This window comes from Myotis yumanensis, unplaced genomic scaffold (genome assembly GCF_028538775.1).
Source record: "Myotis yumanensis isolate MYYU_CA2020_CCGP unplaced genomic scaffold, mMyoYum1.0.hap1 SCAF_11, whole genome shotgun sequence".
NCBI classification, from domain to species: Eukaryota; Metazoa; Chordata; class Mammalia; order Chiroptera; family Vespertilionidae; genus Myotis; species Myotis yumanensis.
Genome location: NW_027223762.1, coordinates 52,525,055 through 52,549,961, shown reverse-complemented (window position 1 = coordinate 52,549,961; position 24,907 = coordinate 52,525,055). Strand labels below are relative to the sequence as shown.

General features: G+C 40.6%; 1 protein-coding gene across 4 annotated transcripts in view; it reads right to left on the bottom strand.

Annotated features, from left to right (window-relative positions):
- The window catches only part of DNAH6 (dynein axonemal heavy chain 6), a 253,702-nt gene that overhangs the window by 27,681 nt on the left and 201,114 nt on the right, over positions 1-24,907 (bottom strand). For 3 of the 4 annotated variants that reach the window (XR_011473183.1, XM_070429592.1, XM_070429594.1), the window contains 9 exons: positions 21,401-21,536; positions 14,205-14,377; positions 11,815-12,005; positions 8,932-9,092; positions 5,139-5,227; positions 4,266-4,412; positions 2,639-2,777; positions 730-849; positions 56-177 (listed from right to left, as the gene is read on the bottom strand). Coding sequence is in view for 3 of the 4 variants with exons in the window: in XM_070429592.1 (XP_070285693.1) it covers positions 56-177; positions 730-849; positions 2,639-2,777; positions 4,266-4,412; positions 5,139-5,227; positions 8,932-9,092; positions 11,815-12,005; positions 14,205-14,377; positions 21,401-21,536 (1,278 nt within the window). In the remaining variant the exon portion in view is untranslated. The remainder of the gene's footprint in view (positions 1-55; positions 178-729; positions 850-2,638; positions 2,778-4,265; positions 4,413-5,138; positions 5,228-8,931; positions 9,093-11,814; positions 12,006-14,204; positions 14,378-21,400; positions 21,537-24,907) is intronic. The other variant, XM_070429593.1, reaches the window with a different exon arrangement.

Below are 24,907 nucleotides of genomic sequence, written 5' to 3'. Positions count from 1 at the left end.
TTGCAAGTTGGCATACACAATATTAATAGGCATTTTAAGTTGAAAGGCCACATACCTGGAAAACTAGGTTGGCATTTTCATGCATTCCAAATATTTCTGGGTCATCTATCAAAGGTAGATTTTCAATGTAGTCTTTAAACTCTTGTAGGGTGTCAGCCAAGGGCGCAAAATAGATGCCTGTTATTGAAGACACAGGAAGGAAATGCCTCAGATAGGCTGGCTTTCGCCCCGCTAAGTTCAGTAGTTCTCTGCCAGGCTCAGAGGCTGGCTGTCATCAGCGGCCTCCCATAGCAACAAGGACAGTTTTTCCCAAGCCTCCATGTCATGTCTAGTTTCTTCACCTTTTCTTGAGGCCCCCAAGTGCCTGATTAGGGCCCTAACCTTTCAGGGTGTCTCGCCCAGAACATTTCACGATTCTCGAATTCAGGGAGGCGCTGCTGAAAGGTAAGCCTTGTTAAGGGCTCCAGATTTCTATAACGTTGAAAACGCATGTAGACAGGACACAACCCATTTTAGAAAAGAAACAATTCAAAGTGGTTAATGCCCAAAATATGGCCTTGTGCTGTTACAACCAAAGCAGTTTTGAAGGCGGTCAAGCCTGGGGACAGGGTGGGCACCGGGACTGGGTTGTGAGGACTGGACACAGAGAACGCCTGCGTGGAAAACGGAGAGATGCTGGCAACAACTTCCTAGGGAAGGTCTTTTCCACAGAACTGAAAAGTCACTCACCTGATTCGGAATATTTATAACCCTTTTCTAATGTTTCAGGAGAAAAAAATCTTTTCAAGACTGTCCGAAGGCATCTCTGATCCCAGGTGTCTGTAACTCTACCACCATATGTAATTTCACCTGCAAAGCATTTGCATTTAAAAACATATTACAGTATTGTTTCTTTTTAATTGATAGACATATGCCATTTCTAATACGTTGATTTACATACGCATTTATTTGGTACTAAAAGTGGAAATAGCACAAGAGTTTCCTTCCACTACCTCCCCAAAAGAGAATAAGTCAATTTTTAAAAAGCAGGAGAAAATCTAGTTCATGTACTCTGCCCTTATTATTTTGTGTTTTCCAAATAACAGAAACTAAAGCCACTGAGTTCTGTTTACATATTTCTTCCTTCTTCCTGTTTTTTTTTGTTTGTTTTGTTTTGCTTCAAACTATTGATTTTTGGTCTCCCATCATCATTGACTGCAGTATTCTAAAACATACTTTCTGTGAAACATTGCTTTTTTTGGGGGGGAGGGGAGAAATGAGTAAAATGGAATAAAACATTTACAATGAGGCATCCAAACCCAACTTACCTTACAGATTATTGATATTAAGCTAGGGAAGAAAGAGATTCAAGGGAAGGAGCCAACCTGTCTCACAAAAATTATGCTATGGGGAATTAAACTTATTGGTATCCCGTCTCTCTTTCCACAGAGAAGCTCCGTGCAGCATGCTCCATTGCGATCGGCAAATTCCAAGCCTGCTCACATCACCATTTTGTTCAGCAATCTCGGCCCCACAGGAGTGGCTGGGGGCAGGGGTATAAATTAGCCTCCCAGACCCCAGGCCCACCCCTCTCACCCTTCTTGGTCTACCCTGAGGATAGGCCCTCATCCATTCTTACTGTTGCTTTGTTATCTGTTGTTCCAAGGTTTCATTGGCTTTTCAAGGCTCTAGATCACCTGGTACCTCTCTGCTGTCCCACACGCCTCTTACTCACCAATGAAAACCATCCACTCCCACCCCGTCCCCTTCCAGAGCACTCCCTTCCCCCACTTCCCAGTGCAAATCTCTTCTTCATGATTTGGACCTACATGGTCCAAATCGGATCTAATTTTTGTCAGTAAGGTCCCTTGTGGCATAATTAATATCTGCTAGCAATTTTAATTCTTGAAAATTTTCCCTTTTTCAAAAGTACACCTGACTCAAAAGGTCAATCAGTGTCCAGATTCTTTTGAATTTAAGAGCACTAACTCTGGAGGCTAGATTGTCTGGGTTAAATCTTGGCTCTACTGGTTGTAAATGGAGTGCCTCAGTTTTCTCACATGTAAAATCTTACCTAAAAATAGACAAACATGCAAATTAACCATTTTTCCGCCATGCTCACCAGCCAATCAGGAGAGTATGCAAATTAACCCAACAAAGATGGCAGTTAATTTGCATATGTAGGGGCAAAGCAGCGGAGCAAGGACTGAAGGCTCCATCCGGAGCTGGAACGAAGGCCTGGGTCCCGGGTGCTGGAGGAAAACCAGTGCTGGCAGCCAGGGGAAGGGAAGGCCTATTGCACGAATCTCTTCATGCAACGGGCCTCTAGTAGGAATATAATAGTCCTTGCCTTACAGGGTTGTTGTGAGGATTAAATCTGCTAATTAATGGGAAGTGCTTAGAATAATGTTTGGCATGTAGCAAGAGCAATGTAATTTTTTGCTATTATTATTGGAGGAAACATTTGTCCCACTTTTCTATGTGTCAATATTCTTATGATATTCTGATCCTGGTCTTCTCTTTGCAAAGGGAATATCAGAAGTCATCAGCACCACGATCCAACACCATGGAGGTGGCCATCTTTGTATGGGCCAGGTGGGTGTGAACCAACTGTGTGAGGCACACAGCTTGGATGCCCTGGCCATGTGGGCGTACTGACCAGTAATATAGGTCAGTGCATCCCAGGGAATCCTTCCTTCTTGACAGTAAAGGTTGAGGTTCAGTAAAGCGCATTCTCTGTCGCTGTCGTTAAATTCATAGCAGATGTTCCAACCAAGCGGGCCAAACTTCTTTCTTTCCTAGAATGGAAAATGAAAACCGTCGGAAGTAAAAGTTGATAACATTAATTTTGTGAAAAATATTGAGAACAAAAAGGTTTCTATTGAAGTCGGGTGTCCTCATTCTGTAAAATCAGTTAAAATCATGCAGTTTAACTTCAGCTGGGCTTTCAGCTTGGCTCCCACCAAACAAGGAGGCACCTCTTCCTCCAATATGGGCCCCTCCAACATTTCTAACAGAACATTTGATATTCCTGAAAAATGGGGCAGGCCTGTCAAAGAACATTTCTTCTTCACGATAAAACATTTCTCCATCCAAACAGGAAAAAGAATCCCACTTGGTGTCCTTTGGCATAAACACTGACACTCACCTAGCTGGTGGAGAGAGCGCCCCCTACTGTTCTAAGGAGTGTGTCCACCACGCAGGCTCTTCTGTCAGGCCATGCTGTGCTGACTACATACTGATTTCTGTATAGAGACGTCTTTTTTTTTTTTTAATGGTACACAGAATGATAATCCTTGTTTCATGACTTCTCATAATGAAATCTTTCCTTCTGTTTGTGTTCTATCCATCCCATCTTAATTTCATAATTCTAAACTGATGATTATACCAGAGGATTGGTCCTATGTTCTCTTCGCTTCAAAATTTCTCTAAATCTTAAACCACTTCCTCATCTCAACTGCTTTCATTAGAACAAGGGCCTCACACCTAGAAACCCCAATCCTCTTGGATCTCCTCTAGGACCTCATTTACTTATCCCATATCTTGCATCTACAATTTGCTTTTTTCTAGACTTGATTTTTTTTCTCTATGGCCTACACACATTTGAAAAGCAGTCAGCCAGTTGAATCAAGACTCCATCTAGAGCTACATATTTGAAGAGTCAGAATTCAAGTACAAGCCACAGGATGGGTACCAGACCTGGACAGCAGTGAGGTTTGAACTGAAGGAAGGAGAAAGTAGTGCTGATCTGAAGATCATCTTTCAGGGGACCTGGGACTCCAGTCACCGGGAGGAAGCTGTGAAGGTTGTTACAGCTACTCAAACAGGAACAGGTGAGAGTAAAATTATTGCAAGAAAGATTAGGGCTTAATGACTGACATGATGTATATGTGTCAAGAGGGAAGAACAAAAATAATCCTGAAATTTTGGTTGTAGGTGATTGACAGAAGGGAGGCACTGATATCAGAAGTAAAGTCTAGAGGGGAAGCAGATTTTGGGGAGTGAGGCATAGCTGAGGAGATTAGTTTTGTGCATTGGACCTGCTGCAATCGTCCAGGTGAAGGTGTTGAGAACAGAGCTGGGAGGCAAGGCTGTGAGATACCGAGACCAGGGAAGCACAGAGATCAATCAGCAACTGCGTTAGAACTAACTGGGCTCGGATACAGAACAGGACCTCGGCATTTCACGATGCCACTTGTAAGCTTTCATTTAATTCTTACTGTTTATTTATTTATGTTAACAAAATACATGTTCTTGTTTCTATTAAGAAGCAGAATTGAGTGTACCTGAACAATTGCATGGAAGAAACAAATGCCAAATATTATTTGTCTCCATTGTTGTCCAAGTATATTTTCTTCAAAATATGAAGGTGTCATTTCAGTAAATGCTCGTCTGATATTCGCACGTAAGCCTTTTGGAGGCTCATTGGTTACCTGGATTTAGATGAAACATTCATGTCAGAGAGAGTGACTTGACAGATCTGCATGATTTCTTAGTAGCACATGTGGACTGAAGCCACTGAGAAAATGTAGATAACTCATGCCCGTGGGGTGTCCTGGCACGCTCGTGCCTGCTCTATGTCTTGCTGTGGTCCCGTCCTGGTGGGTTCTCACACCGACAGTGGGTAAACCACCTGCACAAGAGCCTCAGACACTTCGATTTGGTGTCCACTTTTCTAAACAAGGCCTTCGGCATCGGCTTTTCTGTTCATCCCAACACATGGCATCGCCCCACACTTTGCCTTGATGACATGGGCAGGGAGGGAGGCTCCCTGGGTGAACATCCGCAGAGGCTGCTCACATATTGGAAACTTTCAGCTCCGAAATCCAGCAGCCTGTAGGTCTTCCTGTCTCTCCAATGCTGAAGCATCCCTTTCACGCTGGGAGGGTTCCTATTCTCATCCCTGCATCCTTGACATGTTTTGCTAGAGGCCAAGATGGGACAACTTGAATGACCAACAAGACTAGGGCACGCAAGGATGGGCGGTGGCCTGGGAGACTGAAAAGATACTGACTCCCACCTCCCCACTTGGGCTGTATAGACTCTGACACGGTCCTACACGGGGCCTGAACTCCCTGGACCCACCGGGTGAACACTCTGAGGCCAGTCACTTCACATCACTCCAACCACCTTTACCAAGGTAAAGGCGCATCCATTACCTTGACAGAATTTTGAAGAACTGTGACAGGAAATGTATTACTAGGCATGGAACTTAAAAAAAGCCGGAAACTCTCCTTGATAGAAATATCTGTTTAAAACAAAGACAACAATGAAAAGGAAAACACTTAACTCTTAGTAACACTCTTCTAGAAGCAGTAATTATTATAAGGTAGCAAAAAAATGCTGTAAGCTCTGTTTAAAGACTAGTTTATCTCTTATAAGGGTGTTGTAAAATGTTCTCAGGGAATCTTTACAGAAATCTTCATACAGGAGATTCTGGCACATTTGAGTAAAGACATTAGAGACATGTTAATTTTCAATACTTCATGGAGATGTTCAGGCCCTTCCCTCTGAAATGGAGGAAATTTTCAATTGAAAAAGAGGCTGGTTACCGGTAGTGCATTTATGCTTACAAAGTGTTTTTTTTTCTTAACCATTTAACTTAAGGCAAACTGCACAAAAGTGGTCAGAAAGCCTACGGAGAAGAAAGGAGTTTCTCCCTTCCGCAGAGAAGTTGCAAAGGGAACCAAGGGAGCAGGGATATGGAGAGACGACAAGGGTAACATCAAGAGGTTAACTGAATACACTTTCTGAGCTGGGGACTGGGAATCTAAGAAAGAATGAGTTCCATTCTAGGTTAAAAAGGCCAAAGCAACATTGGAAAAATCACCATCCGCATCACAGGAAAACACAGGAATCACCCACAGATGACTCTCTTGGCACTGCTTTTTGTACTGTGGTGTTCCTCCAACGGGCCAGGCTTGCTCCCGCCCTGGGTCTCTGCACTGTCTGTTCCTTCTGCCTGGAAGGTTTTTCCTTTGATTCCCTCACTTTCTTCACGTCTTAAACAAGTGTCACCTTCTCTAAGAGGTCTTCCGGGGCCACACCATTTAAAATTGCTACCCCTCCCGCCCCACCCGCACTCCATTCTGACCTTTCTCATCCTCCTTACTCTCCTTTTAATTTTGTCCAAAGCACTGACCGCATTCTGTTTTTCCGTATAAATTACTTATCAGATGGTTTATTTACCGTCTGTCTCCCCTCACTAGAATATAAGCTTGATGAGGGCAGGTATCTGTGGTTGTTTTGTTCACCACTATACCTTAAGCCAGTGGTTCTCAACCTTCTGGCCCTTTAAATACAGTTCCTCATGTTGTGACCCAACCATAAAATTATTTTTGTTGCTACTTCATAACTGTAATGTTGCTATTGTTATTAATCATAATGTAAATGTCTGATATGCAGGATGGTCTTAGGCGACCCCTGTGAAAGGGTTGTTCGACCACCAAAGGGGTCGCGACCCATAGATTGAGAACCACTGCCTTAAGCATTCAGAACAGTGCATGGCCCATAGTAGGTTCTCAAATTTTACTGAATGAATGACTGCAGATCAAAGTTGAATTTATTTTTCTTAGTTTGAGCTAACTTTTTTTTTTTTTAATAGATTTTATTGATTTTTTACAGAGAGGAAGAGAGAGGGATAGAGAGTTAGAAACATCGATGAGAGAGAAACGTCGACCAGCTGCCTCCTGCACATCTCCTACTGGGGATGTGCCCGCAACCAACGTACATGCCCTTGACTGGAATCGAACCCGGGACCTTTCAGTCCGCAGGCCAACGCTCTATCCACTGAGCCAAACCGGTTTCGGCTAGTTTGAGCTAACTTAATGAGCTACTTTAAACAGCCAAAATTAAAAGGCAGTTCTAGCACAACTCTAGAGCAACACTAAAATTACTTGCAGGTAGAAACTATTAGGCATAGAAGCCAAACATCAACCAGTGTCTTAGGGCTAATGAGTTCGCTAACCAAAGAATCTGAAGAATAAAAAAGGCCAGGTTTAGAGGTGTGTTCCCCGCCCCCGCCTTTCCCCCCCAATGGCCCCCTTATAATTGCTAATGCATCAAGAATCTTAACTTTCACAGACATCATAGAAGTTTATTTAGAGCTGGAATGAAACCTTAGATGTCATCTTAGTATGGGAGTTCTACCAATGATATGAGGTGATCATTTGATAGCTGGGGAAACTGAGGCCCAAAGCAGAGATGTAATAAGCACAGTCAAGAAGTGGTGGGGCAGAACTCTCCCACTTGGATCTTAAAATTTCAGGTCTAGAGCTTTCCTTCTTCCCTTCCCTCCCCTCCTCCCCTCCCTTCCCCTTCCCTCCCCTCCCCTCCCTTCCCTCCCTTCTCTCCCCTCCCTCCTTCCCTTCCACTTTTTCTTTTCAGCTTACTACCTGAATGTATTTTCTTTTATACTGGTTCAAGTTAAACATCGGAACTCAGGTGGTTAAGTTAATAAATGACTGCAACAAGGGCCAGAAGAGGATTTTTCTATTCACTGAAGCGTTAGTGAGATGCCATCACTTAAGTCCCTCTAAGAACTTCTAGCTTCCAAGGCCTCCCAGCCTCCCTGAAGAACTGGCACATGCTCTTGTACGGGTCTTCCGGGTCTTCTGCAAGCTGAACCCCATCTCCATATTCTGAAGGTTCATGTTGAACTTCTGCAGCAAGTTACCTGTAGATGTCTTCCCTAGCATTGCTCCTGAATTATAATCCTAACCATTGGGATCCCTAAACCACAGTGAAGACATTCTTGTCTTTTTTCTTTAATCATTTAAATGGAATTAAGCCACAGGAAGCAGGCCACCTCTTATCTGCACTACAAAAGAATGGGGATTCTGGATGGTAGATGCAAATCACTCCTTAGCCTCCTTAGAAGCAGCCTGCAGAAGGCAGGGCCCGGGAACTGGGAAGCGAGGGGCCTTAGGGGAAGGCTGCAAAGCCCTCGTGTGGCCTGGTAACCCATGCAGGCTGGCCACTGCAAAGGAGCAGCTCTTCACCTTAATAGGGAGCATTTAAGTAAAGTTACTTGTAAGACCAGATGCACAGCTCTCATCTTCCCAGAAAGCTTTCTGCAGTCAAGACTAAAAGGAAGACCCCAGAGGAGGGCTCTGGATACTCTAGGTTGGTGGTTCTCTCCCAGGGCCTCCTGGCGAAGCGGGGCTCACCGTGTTTATTACCTGCGATAGATACAGTTTCTAGGGTTTCCATTATTTCCACACCAGCATTTTAAGATTCTAACTCCACTTCTTATCTCTCTGCAGCCCATTATACTTTCTTGAGTGGGAAAGAAAGTGGTGATATGGCAGTTAGAATACAAAGCAGTAAAAAGCTACTCTTAACGGAACTGGTGGTCATCTCAACTCTGTTCCTTAACTTCTCTCCTCTTATAGGGAAAGATTTATTTTCCTTTGTTGTCCTAAAGTCATTTTTCTTTTTTGTTTTATTATGCTTACATGTAATCTACTTTGAATTCGAATGGCTTCCCATAGACGGCAATGTGAGACAGAAGTGATCCAGTGGGCGCCCTAGCTGAGTGGATAGAGATCTGCCTGCAGGCTGAAAGGTCCTGGGTTCGATTCTGACCAAGGGCACATGCCTGGGTGTGGGCTCGATCCCCAGTAGGAGGCGTGCAGGAGACAGCCGATCAATGATTCTCTCTTATCATTGATATTTCTATCTCTGTCTCTCTCCCCCTTCCTCTCTGAAATCAATAAAATATAAAAAAAGAAAAAGAAATGATCCAGTGGGTGATCCACCTCAACTTGGTGTCTAAAGATCTTTTTCGAACCTGGGTTGTATAACTTAACTAAAGCTCTGTAGGTCTCAAATTTCTCCTCTCTACTATGGGAAACACAATCCCTACAATAAAGAATTATTATAAGGAATCAGTTCAACAAGAAAGGCTACATAAAATGGTATTATTATGCAAATGATATGTGTTCGACATACTTGGGTCTGTGAAGGTTTTAATGAGCTCTTCCATTGCCAACATCCAAGAAACAGCAAGATGGCAGTTTTGCAAAAATACCCAGTTTCCTGTTTTCATAGCATCTTTGATCATTTTTTCAGCAATGGGTCCTTGTCCTTGCCCCAGTGAAATGGATTGCACCCTGAGTTGAACAACAACAACAACGAAATGCTGTTTTTTAAGCAACGAAATCATTAAGACATTTAAATATAGTAGACTTTGCCTAGAATAAGCACACATTTAACATCCTCATTCTGATAGGTGTACAAATGTTTTTTCTTATTTTCTTGTTTTTTAAAAACCATTTTTACTATAACATATGGGAAAGTGCAAAGAACAAACACACAGCTCTATGAACTATTGCAAATGAACATCTGTGGTTGAGAAGAGAACTTTGCCAACACCCTGGGCACATCTCTTCTGTGCCCCTTTCCAACCAGTCATTTTCCCCTCCTTCTTCCCAAAGGTATTCACTACCCAGACTTCCAAGCTTATAGGTCAGTTTTTAAAAACTTTAAAAAACTGAAGATATATATATATATATACATATATATATACATATATATATCTTAGTATATAAATATATCTTAGTGTATATATATATATATGTATATATCTTAGTATATAAATAGTAAAAATCATTAATACATGGCTTAATGAATTCCCCCAAGGTGGATATACACATGTATCACCACTTAGGACAAAATAAAGGACATTACCATCACCCTCTCAATCAGTATCCTCTTCATTCTCAAAGGCTATTTTGAATTCTAACACCACCGGTCAATTTTGCCTGTTTTTGAATTTTATATCAGTGGAATCATATTTTTTTACATTTGGCCCATTTCAATCAACAATATTTTTGGATTAATTTATATTATTGTGTGTCATGATGTTCATTCATTGTTATTGCTATATAATATTCCACTTTTTATCCATTTTGCTCTTGAAGGACATTTGGATCATTTATGGCTTTTGACCATGACACACAATGCTTCCATAAACATTCTTGTACATGTCTTTTGGTATACATGTGCACTCCATTTTGTTGTGTACATTCCTAGGAGTGGAACTGCTGTTTGACAGAATATGTGTAATGTTTAACTTTTTTTTATAGTATCAAACTATTTTCCAAAGTGATGCCACCATTCCACACTTCTCCCAGCAGCAGGTGAGAGTACTTGCTTCTCCATGTCCTTGCTGACACCTGATGAATGTATAGTGGTATCTCATTGAGGTTTAAATTGTTTCCCCTTTTCATAGGTTCATTTATTGGCCATTTGGCTATTCCATTTTATGTCTCCCCTTGCTCTCCTCTTTTTTTCTATTGTGAATCACCTTTTTATTTTTTTATTTTTAAGAGTTCTTTATATTGGATATAAACACTTTGTTCTCTTCTTACTGTCTCCATAGTTTTGCCTTTTTCCAGATTGACATGTAGTTGGAATCATAAAGTATGTAGCCTTTTCAGATATGCACTTAAGTTTCTTCCGTGTCTTCTCATGGCTTGATAGTACCTTTCTGTCTAGTGCTGACTGATATTTCATTATTTGGTTGTACCACAGCTTATTTACCTATTCACCTACTGAAAGACATCTTGGTTGCTTGCAAGTTTTGGTAATTATGAATAAAGCTGCAGTGAACTTCCAGGTGCAGGTTTTTGCATACACATAGTTTTTATCTCCTTGGGTAAATACAAGGAGTGTGATTGCTAGATACAATGGTAAGAGTATGTTTCATTTTGTAAGAAAACACAAAACTGTCTTCCAATGTGGCTGTACCATCTTGCATTCCCACCATTAATCTGTATCTACCTCTTACTTTCTCTTCTGCCTTCTTCCTTGTTTAGTTTCACTCATCAAATCAATCTATCACTTGTAAATAACTCCAGTTCTCTACTAATTTTTTCAATCCTTCATTTCTTTGAATATTTTAAATGTTATTTAAAAATCTGTCGCATGTATCCATTATCAGCGCACCCTGCATTCTGCTCCTATTGCATATTGTTTTTCTTAGTTTTTAAAAAAAATATATAATTTATTGATTTTTACAGAGAGGAAGGGAGAGGGATAGAGAGTTAGAAACATTGATGAGAGAGAAACATCAATCAGCTGCCTCCTGCACACCCCCTACTGGGGATGTGCCCGTAACCAAGGTACATGCCCTTGACTGGAATCGAACCTGGGACCTTTCCGCAGGCTGACGCTCTATCCACTGAGCCAAACCGGTTAGGGCTGTTTTTCTTAGTTTTTAAACATTTTTTTCTGGCCTTTCCATGTACCTGGTTTTATTTTATTGTGTGCCTAAGATTTTGTGTTTCTGCAGACAACATTTACATTTTTTCCTGGTAGACAGCTAGAGATACTAGTAAACAGGGATCACCTTAACCTCTTCAAGTAGTTTATTTCTTACTTGGTCTTAGTCCTTTTAATGCACAAGTTTAAACTCCCCCCTTGACCCTGTTACTGAGCAGAGTAGAGGCTCATGCGAAAGATGAGACGAATACATCCTAAAGAGCTATGGATTCTTTTTTTTGCACATTTGAGCATGGGGAGTAAACTATAATCCTCTTACAGGTACATTAAAAATGTCTTAAATAACAAGTAAGTTTTAGTCACTATTCCACTAGATTATCAGACTTCAACATTTTAAATCATCTCCCTTTCTCAAATGAAATTTACATATACTTTTATGATTTTGACCCCATTTTAACAACATAGTTAGCTAAATATTAACGTTTCTTAATTTATTTAGGAAGGGTTACCTGAATGTAGGAATTCATGCTCCAGAGAAGGAACAAAAAGGGAAACTTTTATCAAGGAGATGTTCACATGAGTTGCTGAATCTGCACAAGGAGACCTTACCGTTCCGAATATCCTCTGTCCCGGGCAAACCTCTGGAATGCGCCCATGGGATCGGAGCCCGTGCTTAAGATGAATATGAGGGGAGTGTTGTAGGACATATCTTGATACAGAGTCGGCAGGTCCATAGGCGGCGTCTCTATAAAGCGTTTCCCAAGATTTTCTATGACAAAATCTGTAAGAGCAAAAACCACCTGAAAGGTGAAAAGGTGAAAAGAAAAACACATTTAAAAAAGTGTTGGTTGAATATCTTTCATAATTTTACTCTATTTCCCCTCAGCTTCTCAGAGGCCGGTGCCCTGTCCTTAGAGCTCATTCTCTCTCGATTGGGTATATTTCTTCCTGTGGATCAACTTGGTGAACTTGTACACCACACAACTGCTGCCAGCCGTGCTTCTCCTGACTGCACTGAGCAGGATAAAGTATTACACGAGAGGAACGTCCCCCATCACTCCGTCTATCTGTACACCTGCGGTTTCCCCATCCTCGCCTCCTTTTGTTCCATCCCTCTTGCATTCTCAGCGACTTTACTTTCAGTCCTTCCACTGACTCCTGCATGACTGACCTCTCCCGCTCTCCATGATCTCCCTATCACCATCCAATTAGGCTCCATTGTCTCTTATTCTTAAAAGCCAAACGAGAGAGCCTTCCCTTGATTGCAGTGCCCTGCCAGCTACTATTTCATTCCTTTGCTTCCCGTTCACAAGCCAGTTTCTCAGAGGAATTGACTCCGTATGCTGTCCACCATCTTCATTTCTTATCTACTCATCATCCTCTTCTGACCTCTCTCAGGAACCAGCCCCAGCCCTGATGATGAGATCCCTGGCCGGGCCACTTTCTACACCAGTGTGTTCCCTTCACCGACCTCCCCCAAGCCAACTTAACCCTTTTCTGCTCTTGCAGACCATGGCTCTCCAGAGCCCAAATGGAGTCTTTGTTTGAGATAGAAAAAGGTGTCCTTTTACGCGATATTTGTGCCCCAAAACTGCCATGATAAATATATAAACCTAACCTGCCATGCCTACAATGTGAACGGCTGCCTTAAAGGTGGAGCATGCCACATCTTTCACAGCTGTAAGCAGTAGCAGGATTTGATGTTAGCTCTCCATGAGGTGTTGACAACACCCTGTCCAAAAAAGTCTTACCATGTTTTTATTGCGGGTGTGGGGGGAGACATGTTGTTTGGATTCGAATGGCACCCCAATCTGACCACACTGGGAAAAGACAGTCACATGCTTGCCTACCTAAGTGTGGCTATATTGTGGTGCTGACTGTAAAGGTGGCGTGGCCCAGAAGGGACAGCTTTGAGACAGGGCCAAGGGGCCTGGAAGTTTGTTCCACTGTGTGACTAAGTATAATTCCAGAGTACATTTCTTTATGATTTTTATTTAAAATATTTTCAAAGCTATGAGCTATTGATTTGCTTTTTACTTTGACAAAAAAAAGCTCATAAAGTTTATAATAAATGACCACAAGACAAAGCACCAGTAATTTATTTCTTGAGGGCTATTATCTATCTATCTATCTATCTATCTATCTATCTGAGCCTAAGTGACCATTATGACTGGACAACTGGATGACCGGCCGGTAGTTATTATGCACACTGACCACCAGGGACCAGACGCTCAACACAGGAGCTGCCCGCTGGTGGTCAGTGCGCTCTGATAGTCAACCTCTGCAGTCCCTCCCCCCAACTGGTCGGCCTAGATCAGCCCTGATTGCCCACCAGGCCGAGGGACCCCACCGTGCATGAGTTTGTGCACTGGGTCTCTAGTGTAAATATAAAAGTGGTAACACGCTCATGAAATGCTCCTGAATTTAAAAAGTTGGAGAAATATTTTTCTGGAAAACAGGTCACTTTATTACTATTATATAGAAATCTAGGTTTCTGATAGCTTTATTAATGAAAAATCAAACACTATGGGTTACATGCGCAATTTCTCATGTCTCTGAACTGATTTTCTTTATGAAACATTTTAAATACGTGGAAATAAGTTTGTATAAAACACACCCTTGGTTAGGCTCTAATCTACATAATGTATATCCAGAAATACATATATATCCAAGAACACGGTTAAGTACATGGAATACAGAAAGGAGATGAATCAGGTAAAGCAATAGAGCCAAGGTTTCCTGTGGAATTAGCTTGGTTTTTCTGTGTTTTGATTTGCTTTAGTGCTAATTGTCTCTCCAGTGGTATGTAAGGTTTATGATTCTCAGGTGGAGGACGAGGCAATACAATAGAAGTGCATGTGTACACATGCCAGCACGCAAATGTGTGTCTCACTACCATGGCTAACAAATAAATCTTATCAGTTCATGGATCATAACTAGTTGGTGAGCTTTAGTAGAAATAGTTATAACACAGTTCTTTAGTTAAAAAAAAACCTTACCTTTTCTTCTTTACAACATTTAACAAGAATTAGCTTATGGAAAGAGCTTAAGTTTGAAAGCCACGATTCATAGATTTCCAACTCCACTTTCTGTTTCAGGAGTTGTTCCTCTTCTTCCCCTACTGTGGGATAGTTTTTCAAATCCTGTGAGTTAATGAAAGTCTCAAAAGATCCTGGAAACATAATTTAAAAATATGCCTTATTTAGAATTGTTTTGACTTTTAAATTAAATAAATATATTTGGTAATTTAGAAATCTCTACATTTACTATCAATTCTTTCTATGAATGTAAATATACTGATATCTCCCTATCCAGACTAATTAAAGAGCAAAGAAATTAAAACTGGATCAGAAAATATTCAACAGAAAACCACTTACAAAAAGCAAAGCGAAACAAATAATAGAGAGGTTACAATAAAAGGATGCACAGAAAAACATTAATCACATGTGAACAAAAAGAAAACTGAAGTGATAAGAGTAACATTGGACAAGTTAGAATTCAAGGCAAATGTAATTAAATGGGACAAAAGAGGTTATAGTAAAATTCAAACCTTATAATAAAAACACAATAAAATGAACCTATATGTTCCAGATAATAGTATAAGAATATATCCCTCACTGCTGGAGGTAGAGTTTGAAAAAGTAGAAAAAGAATTATGGTAGGAAATAATACACCATTATTAGTCTGTGACAGATGAAGCAAATTAAAAATTCTGGCCTACATAATTTGAGCAATATAAATAATATATGACTAAATGGACAATCTACACAACTTTATGCCCTGATAAGCATTAATACATTGCTCCCCCTCACCCTTGGAATAGTTATAAGAAATGGACTTGCATTTTACGTGCTATAACCCTTGCAATGGTCACAGCATGCAGTAAGAATTAGTATTGAAATTCCTGTTGATACAAGATGCACAGTATGCTGGGAGCTCTCGGCAAGCCAACACAGCAGTGACAAAACAGGTTCCTACAGACAAACATTAGGCAGAATAGTTGGCTTACATTCCAGGCTATAAAGCCACTTTCTCCAGCTGGTCTCCTGGGGCTTTTCTCTGAGGGCCTAATAACTGCAATCAGAGTTATTGACAGAAATTTAGTGACACGTAAGACCATGGCCTTGAAGAAGGGTGCACCTCAAGACTTCTAGTTTCTCTATGGAATAAAGACAATTCCACAGGGTTCATTCAGCACACCACAGTGCTCTTTGGTTGAAGGTGGCTACATTATTCTAAAAACCAAGTAATGGAAACATTTATCCCAAAGGGAATTCTTTTTTCTTGAGGTTATTGTACAATCAACCAAGGCTTTGGCTAATAAGACAAGACAGCATATTTTAAATGATAACTCAACTAATAGGACATGAAACACTTAGAGACCATCAAAGACAAAAGATTATGGCAATTAGGAAGCTTTTGAAAGTAAGAATGACATTGGAATGATTAAACCTGACCTACAAAGATCTAAAGTTCACATTTAGAGCACAAGCCATACTATTACACATGTATAAACCTTCACAATCCTGTAGGATTTACAGAATAAATCTTGAAATTTTACAAATGAGAGCAGGAAAATAGCTTTAAATTGTTGAAATTTTCATCCCAATTGACAGGGTAACACAATGCCTTTTATTCAAACATGATGAGTTGTTCTCAGAATTACTTTGCCTTTCAACCTCTTCTCTCTTTGCCTCTGTGTTTATGAGGCTTCACCTATTCCTTTCTGCTTTGGGTCTGTTTGCAAATGTTCATCTCTAGGCTTCTCCTATGAGTGTTTTTTTCTTTTTATGTTCTACCTCTAATGCTAGCTATCTTGTTAAACTGGTCCACAATATAGAAACATAATTTCTATTTGATGTAGTTATTGAAGAACATTTTATTTTTTTCTAGTCTTTATTCAGAAATCAGATAAGCATATTCAGATCCCAGAAATTCTGGTCCATGTAGACTTTAAATCACCACAATTACTGGGTACACAAAGAACAGGAACAAGACAGTGTTGTCTGTTTTCACCATTTTTATTCAACATAGACTGGAAGTCCTAATCAGTGATCAGATAAGAAGAAAACATAAAAGGCATCCAAATTGGAAAGGCGGAAGTAAAACTATCACTATTTGCAGATGACGTGATATCTTACATAGAAAACCCTAAAGACTCCACCAAAAAGCTACTAGATTTAATAAATGAAGTTGGCAATGTAGCAGGATACAAAACTAACACTCAGAAATTTATGGCAGTTTTATACACTAGTAATGAACTCTCAGAAAGAGAAACTAAAACAAAATCCTACTAACTAGTGAAACAAAAAAAGTAAGATACTTAGAAATAAACTTAACTAAGGAGGTAAAAGACCTGTACTTGGAAAACTATAAGATGTTGAAAAAAGAGACAGAGGAAGATATAAACAAGTAGAAGAATATACCATACCATGGATTGGTAGAATCAATATCATTAAAATGTCCATATTGCCCAAAGCAATCTACAGATTCAATGCAATCCTTATTAAAATACCAACAGCATATTTCACAGACCTCGAACAAACACTCCAAAAATTTATATGGAACCAAAAAAAGACTCTGAATAGTTGCAGCAATCTTGAGAAAGAAGAACAAAGTTGGAGGAATCACAATACCAGATATCAAGTTATAGTACAAAGCCACTGTGCTCAGAACAGCCTGGTACCGGCACAAGAACAGGCATATAGATCAATGGATAAGAACAGAGAATCCAGAAATTGACCCAAGACTTTATGTTCAATTAATATTTGACAATGGAGATAAGAGCATGCAATGGAGTAAAGACAGTCTCTTCAATAAATGGTGTTGGGATAATTGGACAGGTACATGCAAAAAACTGAAACTAGACCACCAACTTATACCACACACAAGAATAAACTCAAAATGGATAAAAGACTCAAATGTAAGTCATGAAACCATAAAAATCCTAGAAGAAAATGTAGGCAACAAAATATCAGATATCTCACAGAGCAGAATTTTCACTGATGTATCGTTTAGGACAAGAGAAACAAAAGAAAAAAATAAACAAATAGGACTACATAAAAATAAAAAGCTTTTGTAGAGCTAAAGAAAACAGCATCAAAATGAAAAGGGAGTCCACTGTATGGGAGAACATATTTGCCAATGATACAGCTGATAAGAGATTAATTTCCAAAACACATAAAGTACTCATACAACTCAACAAAAGGAAGATAATCCAATTAAAATATGGGCAGAAGACCTGAATAGACACTTCTCTAAAGAGGAATACAAATAGCCAAGACACCTATGAAAAAATGCTCAATATCACTAATCATCAGAGAGATGAAAATTAAAATGACAATGAGGTATCACCTTGCACCTGCCAGAATGGCTATCATCAATAAATCAGTAAACAACAAATGCTGGTGAGGATGTGAATAAAAAGGAACCTTTGTATTCTGTTGGTGGGAATGCAGACTGGTACAACCACTATGAAAAACAGTATATAGTTTCCTCAAAAAATTAAAAATGGAATTGCCATTTGTCCCAGTGATCCCACTTCTAGGAATATATCCTGACAAGCCAAAAACACCAATCAGAAAGAATATATGCACCCCTATGTAAATAGCAGCATTATTTACAATAGCTAAGATCTGGAAACAGCCTAAATGCTCATCGGTAGATGCATGTATTAAAAAACGGGTACATTTACACAATGGACTATAACACAGCTGTAAAAGAAAGGATCTTTTACTCTTTGAAAATGGAGGGACTTGGAGAGTATTATGCTAAGCAAAATAAGCCAGTCGGAGAAAGACAAGTATCACATGATCTCTCTTACATGTGGAATCTAATGAACAAAATAAACTGATGAACAAAAAAGATCCAGAGGCCTGGAAGCATGCAACCGACTAAAGTATTTCAGAGGGAAGGGGGGTGGGTGCAATGAGATCAACCAATGAACTTATGCATAATATATTCATAGCGCATGGAACAGACCATTGTGCAGGGAAGGCCTGGGGATGAGAAGAGAGCAGGGTGAAGGGGTAAATGAGGGAGAAAGAGGGACATCTATAACACTCTAAACAATAAAGATAAAATTTTAAAAAAAATCAACAAAATCCCACCAAAGATACACCAAAAACATGAGAATGACACAAGAGTTGAAAATGAATAGTGTAGAATATAATATGGCAACCAAGAGAAACCTGCTCTAGTAATGTTAACATTAAAAAATATATTTTAAGGCAAATATAACTATTTAGAATAAAGAGAAATATTCTTTAATAAAAAAGAAGCAATTTACTAGGAAGATGATAATCCTAAATCTATTTGTATTAAGCACCATAATTTCACAAAATATTGGAAAAATTCCAGAATTACAAAGGGAAATTGTCAGTCATAATGGTATACCTTAATTTACCTGTCTTAGAAACTGACAGGTCAAATATAAAAACCATCACTAAAGTAAACACAATAAATTTTGATAGACCTTGAGGATATTACGCTATGTGAAATGTCAGCAAGAGATAGACAAATACTGTATGATCTCACTTATATATAGAATCTAAAAAAACCCCCAAACCAATAACCTCCCAGCTGCAAGGCTTATAGATACGAGAAGAGATTGGTAGTAGCCAGAGGAGGGGGTGGATGAGTGATCAAAATGGGTGAAGGGAGCCAAAAAGTATAAACTTCCAGTTATAAAATAAGTAAGTTCTGCGGGCCTAAGGTACAGCATGGTGACTATAGTTAATGATACTGTATTGTATATTTGCAAATTGCTAAGAGAGTAAATCTCAAAAGTTCTCATCACACACAAAAAATTCTGTAATTATGTTTGGTGGTGGATGTTAACTAAACTTATGGAGTCTTGCATCCAAGAAATGTCACATATGGAATATTTTTACATAAACTGAAGTCTAAATAAATTACAAAGAATCAATTTTATGCAGACTAGGAATGTAATTTTTATAATAGAATTAAATTATTAATAAAAAGATAGTCCCAAAATATCCTAAATGCTTTAGAATTAAAGAGTGTAATTTTAGAATTAAAAAGGGGTACATATTAAAAATTGTGGAGGAAAATTAATATAGAATGTTATAATCAGAGCAGTCATTACCTCTGGGGAAAGGGTAGGGGTCTTGTGAAGGAGTATGAGGGGATTTTGGGAGGCTGGGACTGTTCCAGTTCTTGATTTTTGTGTACTGGTCCATTAAGTGTAGTCAGTTTTTGATAAAAAAATTGTACAATTTTGATTTGGTACACTTTTCCATATGCATGTTATCTACACTAATAAAAGAGAAACATGGTAATTGGCGTACGACCGCTACCCTTTTCATTGGCTAATCAGTGAGTATATGCAAATTAACTGTCAGCCAAGATGGCGGCCGGCAGCCAGGCAGCTGGAAGCGAACATGAGGCTTGCTTGCTACAGACTCCAACGCTCCAACGTTCCCCGCCTCACTAGCCCGCCTCTGAGCTACAATTCTAAGAAACTATGTACTATGTTGCAAATAAGAAGATAAACAAAACACCAGAAACCGGCTTTCATTCAGCCGGGCTTTAGCAACATTGTATCGATGTTTTCAGCAGCCAGGCCTCAGAGCGAAAGCTGGCCCAGAATAAAAAAAAAAAAGAAAACAAGGAGCGGTTGGAAGCTTCAGTCACTTGCTTCGGGAAAACAGCCCTCAGCCCCTCAGCCAGACTGGCCAGGCACCCCAGTGGGGACCCCCACCCTGATCCAGGACACCCTTCAGGGCAAACCAGCCAGCCCCCACCCGTGCACCAGGCCTCTATCCTATATAGTAAAAGGGTAATATGCCTCCCGGCACCGGGATCAGCGTGACAGGGGGCAGCGCCCAAACCCCCTGATCGCCCTGCGGCTCTGTGTGTGACAGGGGGCGGGGCCACAACCTCCCTATACACCCTGCTCTGTTCATGACAGGGGAAGGCGCCCCAACCCCCTGATCAGCCCTGCCCTGTGCCTGATAGGGGGGAGCTCCCCAATCCCCTGATTGCCCTGCGACTCTGTGATTGACAGGGTGTGGCGCCCCAACCCCCCCCCCCGCACCCCCCGCAACGGGCCCTGCTCTGTGTGTGACAGGGTAGAGCCATAACCTCTCCATCGGCCCTGCCCCGAGTGTGACAGTGGTGGCGCCCCAACCCCCTGATCGTCCCTGCTTTGTGGGTGATAGAGGGTGGCGCCCCAATCCCCCTCCACGGGCCTTGCTCTGTGTGTGACAGGGTAGAGCCATAACCTCCCCATTGGCCCTGCCCTGAGTATGACAGGGTGCAGCGCCCCAACCCCCTGATCCGCCCTGCTCTGTGTGTGACAGGGGGGAGCTCCTCAACCCCCTGATCGACCCTGCTCTGTGAGTGACAGGGGGGAGCTCCTCAACCCCCTGATCGACCCTGCTCTGTGAGTGACAGGGGGGAGCTCCTCAACTCCCTGATCGGCCCTGCTCTGTGCGTGACAGGGTACGGAGCCCCAACCCCCCTGATGGGCCCTGCTCTGTGTGTGACAGGGGGCAGCGCCCCAACCCCCTGATCGGCCCTGCTCTGTGCGTGACAGGGGGTGGCGCCGCAACCTCCCCATCGACCCTGCCTTGACTGTGACAGGGGGCGGTGCCCCAACCCCCCAATCAGCCCTACCCTGAGCGTGACTGAGGGTGGCATCGCAACCTCCCAATCTGCCCTGCTCTGTGCATGTCGGGGCGGTGCCCCAACTCCCCAATTGGCCCTGCTCTGAGCCTGACCAGGGGCTGCACTTAGGGATTGGGCCTGCCCTCTGCCCCCCGGGAGCAGGCCTAAGCCAACAAGTCGTTATCTCCCGAGGGGTCCCAGACTGTGAGAGGGCACAGGCCTGGCTGGGGGACCCCCCTCCCCCTGCCCCCCGAGTGCACAAATTTTTGTGCACCGGGCCTCTAGTATTTCAATAAAAAGAGATGCAGCTAAAGCAACACTTAGAGGCAAATGTATATATTCTTAACATGGATATAATAGTAAATATGAAATATTGAAAATTCATGGGCTAAGCCTTCAACTCAAGAAATTGGGGAAACAAGTAATTAATAATTTCTTAACAATGAAGAAATTTCCTAGAGGAAAAATACTGATATTGCAGAAAAGGTTAAAAGAGACAATAAAGTTAGGATTGGTGAGCCTGTTTACAAACCCTGATAGCAGATCCTTTTTCCATATTACATACCTAATTTTATGCAAACAGGATGTAACAACATAAATTTCTTAAGTCCTTTAAAAGCTGGAAATGATTCTTCTAAGTCATAGCATGAGTACCACACCTGAGTAAGCAGCCAGGGAATTTCAGGCTTAGGTGGGCGTTCCTATTATAAGACAGAAAGAAAATGAGTAATGATTCACAAAGACAGCCACAAAATATGCTTTCACCTTGTCTAAGTGAAAAACCAAGCTCTAATAGCATGTTAAAAACAACCATTTACCGAAGAGAAGTAATAAGCTACGGTGAAATAGAAATGGTGTGGGATCTATTCTACCTGTGGACCTTTGCGCAGAAGTACAGCTGATGAAAGCTTTTAGGTTGGCATTGCCGGAAGCAGCTGATCTGGTGAAGAATTAGCATTAAATCTGTTAACGCTACTTCCAGCCTGTTCTCCAACACACACTAGTCTCTCCCGACCCCCAAGTATTCTTATGATTAATGATCTTTTTTTCTGAAGATCTAGTCTCCAAATCAGATTTCCAGATGTTCTCACCTCTAGGAAATGGGAAAAAGTGAGTAGAAGACCAATATCAATAGCAAGTCAAGTGGCAATCTTATTCCAGCTTAGTTGAGTGTATGTCTAAGCACTTCATATACCCCTAGAAATTTCTGGGAAGAGTATTATGCCATCTGGTGGTAGTCCATAAAGCACTTTCATGTGAGTAAACAGTTTTAAAAGAGACAGGAACAGCTGTGATTGTAGACTGAAACCAGTTCTTTGAAAATCTCATGAATAAGTGCCTGACATTCTATACGACACTTTAAAACAGGTTTATTGAGACATAATTCACACACCGTTGCCCTTCCCCCATCTAGAGCATACAATCTAACGTATTTTAGTAAATTCACAGATATGTGCAACCATCACCACAGTTAATTTTAGAGCATTTTGTCTCTTCAACACCCCCATGTACCCTTTAGCTATTACCCTCCTATCTGCCCACACCTCCCAGCCCCAAACAACTACTACACTGCTCTCTGTCTCTGTAGATTTGTCGGTTCTGGACACTTCATATAAGTCAAATTTTATAATATCTGGTATTTTGTGACTTACTTCTTTCACTGAGCTTAATGTTTTCAGGTTTATTCATGCTTCAGTTAAATAACATTCCATTGTCTGGGTATAGCAGGTTTCATTTATCCACTCATCGGCTGATGGACATTGGGGATGTTTCTACGTTGTGGCTATTATGAATAATGCTGCTATGAATGTTCATGCCCAAGTTTTTCTATGGACATCTGTTTTCTCTTTGGTATATACCTAGAAGTGGCATTGCTGCATCTTATGGTACTTCGATATTTAATTATTTGAGGGCCTGCCAGGTTGTTTTTCAAAGAAGCGGCACCTTTTTTGCTCTCACCAACAGTTTATGAGGGATCTAATTTCTCCACATCCTCACCAACACTTGTTATTACCTGTCTTTTAAAAAAATTATTATTATAGCCATTCTACTGAGTGTGAAGTGGTATCTCACAAATGCGGTTTTGATTTGCATTTCCCCGATGAATAATAATGTCAAACATCTTTTCATGTGCTTAGTATATCTCCCTTGGAGAAATATCTCCTCAGGCCCTTCCTCTATTTTTAAATTAGATCATTTGTCTTTTTATTATGGAGTTGTAAGAGTTCTTTATATATTCTAGATACAAATCCTCTATCAACTATTATTTGCAAATATTTTCTCCCATTCTGTGGGTTGTCTTTTCATTTCCTTGATAGTGTCCTCTGAAGCAAAAATATGTTTATTTATTTTTATTTTGTATTTTTTTTGTTAATCCTCACCCAATTTTTTCCATTGATTCTTAGAAAGTGGAAGGGAGGAGGGAGGGGAAGAGAGAGAGAGTGAAAGAGAGAGACATCGATATGAGAACACATCAATTGTTTGCCTCCCACGTGCACCCCTACCAGGGTTGGGGATTAAACCTGCAACCCAGGTCTATGTGCCCTTGACCCGAATCGAACCTGCGATCCTTCAGTGCTTGGGCCAATGCTCCAACCATTGAGCAACACCAGCCAGGGCAAAACCATGTTTCTTTTTGATGAAGTCCAATTTATTCTTTTCCTTTGTTGCTCATGCTTTTGGTAACACATCTAAGGCTCCATGGTGAAATATGTGGTCCTGAGACTGGTGTGCTCAGTAGTTAGAGCATCAGCCTGTGCACCAAAGGGTCGCAGGTTTGATTTCTGGTCAAGGGCATGTACTTGGGTTGCAGGTTTGACCCCTAGCCTCAGTCGGGGTGCATGGGGGAAGCAACCAATCATTGTTTTTCTCTCATATGTCTCTGTCTCTCTCTCTCTTTCTTCTTCTCCCTCTTTCCCTCCACTCTCTCTAAAAATAAATGGAAAAATATCCGCAGGTGAGGATTAACTAAAAAAAAAAGAAAGAAAGAAAGAAAGAAAGAAAGAAAGAAAGAAAGAAAGAAAGAAAGAAAGAGAAAGAAATCTGTGTTCATGAAAATTTACTCCTATGTTTTCTATTAAGAATTGTAGGTCTTATATTTAGATCTTTGGTCCATTTTAAGTTAAATATGGTGTGATGTAAGGTTCGCATGTCACTATCCAGTTGTTCCAGCACTATTTGTTGAGAAGATAGCTTTTCCCAATAAACAGTCTTGGCCTCTTGTCAAAAATTGCTTGACCACAATCGTATGATTTTATTTCTGGATTCTCAAATTTGATTCAATTTATCTGTATACCTATCTTTATGCTAGACGTACTGTCTTGATTACTGCTGCTTTGTAGTAAGCTTTGGGGTTAGGATCCTTTGCAATTCCACATGAATTTTAGAATAAGCCTGACAATTTCTACAAATAAGTCAGCTGGGGTTCTGATAGGAACTGTACTGAATTTGTAGCTCAATTTGGGGATATTGCCATCCTAACAATATTAAGTATCCAATCCACGAACGTGGGATGTTTCTCCATTTATTTAGGCCCTCTAATGTCTTTCAACATGTTTTATAGTTTTCAGAGTATGTTTTTGAACTTCCTTGGTTACATTTATTTCTAAGTATTTTATTCTTTCTGATGCCACGGTAAGTAGAATTGTTTTCTCAATTTCACTTTCATTCTTGTTCATTGCAAGTGTACAGCAGAAATACGAATTAGTTTTGTATATTGATTCTGTACCTGCCATCTTGCTGAACTTGTTTATTAATTCTAATAGGTTTTTCTAGTAGGTTCTTTAGTGTTTTCTATATACAAAATCGTGTCATTTGCAAATGGAGATAGTTTTATTTCTTTTCCAACCTGGATGCCCTTTATTTCATTTTCTTGCCAATTGACCTGAGGAGAATCTCGAGTTCAATGTCAAAAAGAAGTGGTTAGAGTAGGACATCCTGTCTTGTTTCTGATCTCAGGGGGAAAGTACCCAGGCTTTCACCATGAAGTGTCATGTTAGCTGTGGGTTTTTGTACACACCCTTTATCTAGTCCAGCAAGTTCTCTTCTATTTCTAGTTTGAGTGTTTTTATAA